This window comes from Penaeus japonicus, unplaced genomic scaffold (genome assembly GCF_977035675.1).
Source record: "Penaeus japonicus unplaced genomic scaffold, GWHDUDI00000001_assembly GWHDUDI00000021, whole genome shotgun sequence".
NCBI lineage: Eukaryota > Metazoa > Arthropoda > Malacostraca > Decapoda > Penaeidae > Penaeus > Penaeus japonicus.
In genome coordinates this window covers 10716265-10718764 of record NW_028234423.1, presented here as the reverse complement: position 1 = coordinate 10718764, position 2500 = coordinate 10716265, and the positions used below count along the sequence as shown (strand labels likewise).

At 36.3% G+C, this 2500-nt stretch overlaps 1 protein-coding gene across 1 annotated transcript in view; it reads right to left on the bottom strand.

Annotated features, from left to right (window-relative positions):
• Positions 1–724, bottom strand: part of LOC122260133 (uncharacterized) — a 1907-nt gene extending 1183 nt beyond the window's left edge. Inside the window, exon 1 of the mRNA XM_043027259.2 lies at positions 594–724. Within this exon, the coding sequence (XP_042883193.1) occupies positions 594–595 (2 nt within the window). The 5' untranslated portion in view covers positions 596–724. The remainder of the gene's footprint in view (positions 1–593) is intronic.
• Between the last annotated feature and the right edge of the window lie 1776 nt (positions 725–2500).

Here is a 2500-nt window from a genome sequence, read left to right as displayed (position 1 = left end):
TCATTTGCATAATAAACCATCATGCTGCTGAACACACCGCGGGAACCCTAAATCTGTATATTCATTATGTGGCTTTTGTATATATGTATATATATATATATATATATATATATATATACATATATTTATATATATATACATATATATATATATTTATATATACATATACATATACATATACATACATATATATATATATATATATATATATATATATATATATATATATATATATATATATATATACATACAGAGTATATATTTGTGTGTGTGTGCGTTCGTGTATGTGTGTGTGTGTGTGTGTGTGTGTGTGTGTGTGTGTGTTTGTGTGTGTTTGTGTGTGTGAACATCAATTGACATGAAAAATAAATATTTTAACGACCAATGCACTCTTACTTCTTCACTTTGCACTTTCCATCTCTTCCTTTTTAAAAGACTTCACAATATCAAAAAAAAATATAGATGCAGGTAGATGTTGATAGGCAGAGAGTACACATATTAAAGCCAGTATTAATAAACAGATCGATAAGTAAAATGCTAAATTACTTCCTAATATCAAAGCGCACCAACGTGCAAACTTCGCCCGTACTCACATGTTGCCGAGGTTGAAGGAGACTGAAGCGCTGGGACAAAGACGTCGCTCTTTATATTCAAGCTGCGAGAGTAGGGCAGGGGTAGAGGTGGAGGGGGGGGGGTAGACGATGCAAAAAAGGCGAAGGGAATGTATTGCTACGAAGGGAGGGGGGGGGTAGGGGAGCGGGACGGTAGGGGGGCGGAAGGGAGGGGAGAGGCAATAGGGACGTTGCTATCAAGGACAGACCTGGGATTTTATTTTTTATAAATATCAAATCTTAAAGTTTTTTTGTGTAAATAAAGATAACAATACAACAATAATCGTAAAAACTCTAATGATCCTGATGATGCTGGCCGAAACATTCATCTTAATGCCTTAGAAAATTGGGAAATATGACAGAGTTGTGGCGAGGCCCTCCTGAGAGCCATTTCGAGATCCGAGCTGCAAGATGATCCTGCAGTGAATTTCGATGCGTGAACAGGGATTGCGGTGGTGCTGCTGATATGCCAGTGCTGCTGCGTTGAGAGTGATGAAAACAAAAAAGTAAGACCAAAAGAAGGAAAGATACATGGACGAGAGGAAATTCATGTGCGAAGACGAAAACAAAAATAGGAAGAAAAAGGAGAAACATACTGGAAATCCCCCTCCCCCCCGCGCTCCTCTGCCCCACGATTTCGCAAGACTTATGTCCTTCGCTTCTATAGAAGTCCCTGAGGATTCTTACGTCAGAGAATCCATGGGCTGGAGCGCATCGGAATCCTCATCCATGGGTTGGTAGAAAGACGACAGAGACGTTAAAACAGTAGTACATTTATTTATGTTACATACATGGTTATATATACTGTATCATCACTATCAATACTATAGTTATTATCATTATCAATGTGACTGCGATTGTTATTGTATTCAATATTGTTATTATTATTATCATTATTGTTATACTCATTATCATTATCATTGTTGTCATTACTGTTATTATAATCATTATTATTATTACTATCATTATGATGATGATTATTATTACTATTGTCCTTATTTCATTATCATATTCATCATATTCCTCATCACTGTTATTGTTATTATCATTATCATTATTTTATCACTATTATTACTATCATCATTATCTTGATAATAGTAATGATAATGATAATGTTCAACAACAGTCATTATCACTATAGTTTTCCTTATTATTATCATGATTATTATCCATATCCTCATTGCTGTTAGAAATGTTATTACCGTCATTATCATGTTGCCCCAATGCTCTTCATTAACTGCGGCCGTGCAGGGGTAAATTCACGCGTTGCATTCAAGCACATAGTCACATACAGCATTTAGCCTTTTTTTTAGCATTTTTTGTTGAACTTAATAACTTTGAATGATTCTCTTTCTACAACTAACGAAAGAATATAAGCAAAATAAATTATTGTTCACCACGTGAAAGAAAAATGCTTATTTCATTTCTAAAAACTTTTAAAAAGTGATAGCTGTTATTGTCCTGCATGACGAATGAATGAATGGCTGATGACGCCAGCTTCGCTTCATTTCGCTCGCAGATAAACACTTGGGGAGACGAATGGAGGGCTTAGCTTAAAGGATAACAAAACCCGGAATGGAACAGGGGACAAACAAGGCTGCGCGTCCCTTTCCATAACAAAAGGAGGACAGATATATAAGGGGACAAGTCTGTGACAAGTCAGCGTCTGCCCAGTCTTAGCTTTTGGTGGCGTGGGAAGCAGTGTCATTACGCATTACAGGGAATTGCAATGCGTATATAAATAAAAGAAATGTATTTGTAAAAAAAAAATACACAGAAAAGAACATGGTTGCACAAAGATTACTCCGAGCACAAGGGGGAGACATAACAGATGATGGAAGCGCCGAGTCACCGAGTTTTAGACCCTGTGCTATCATAATATTTGGCCA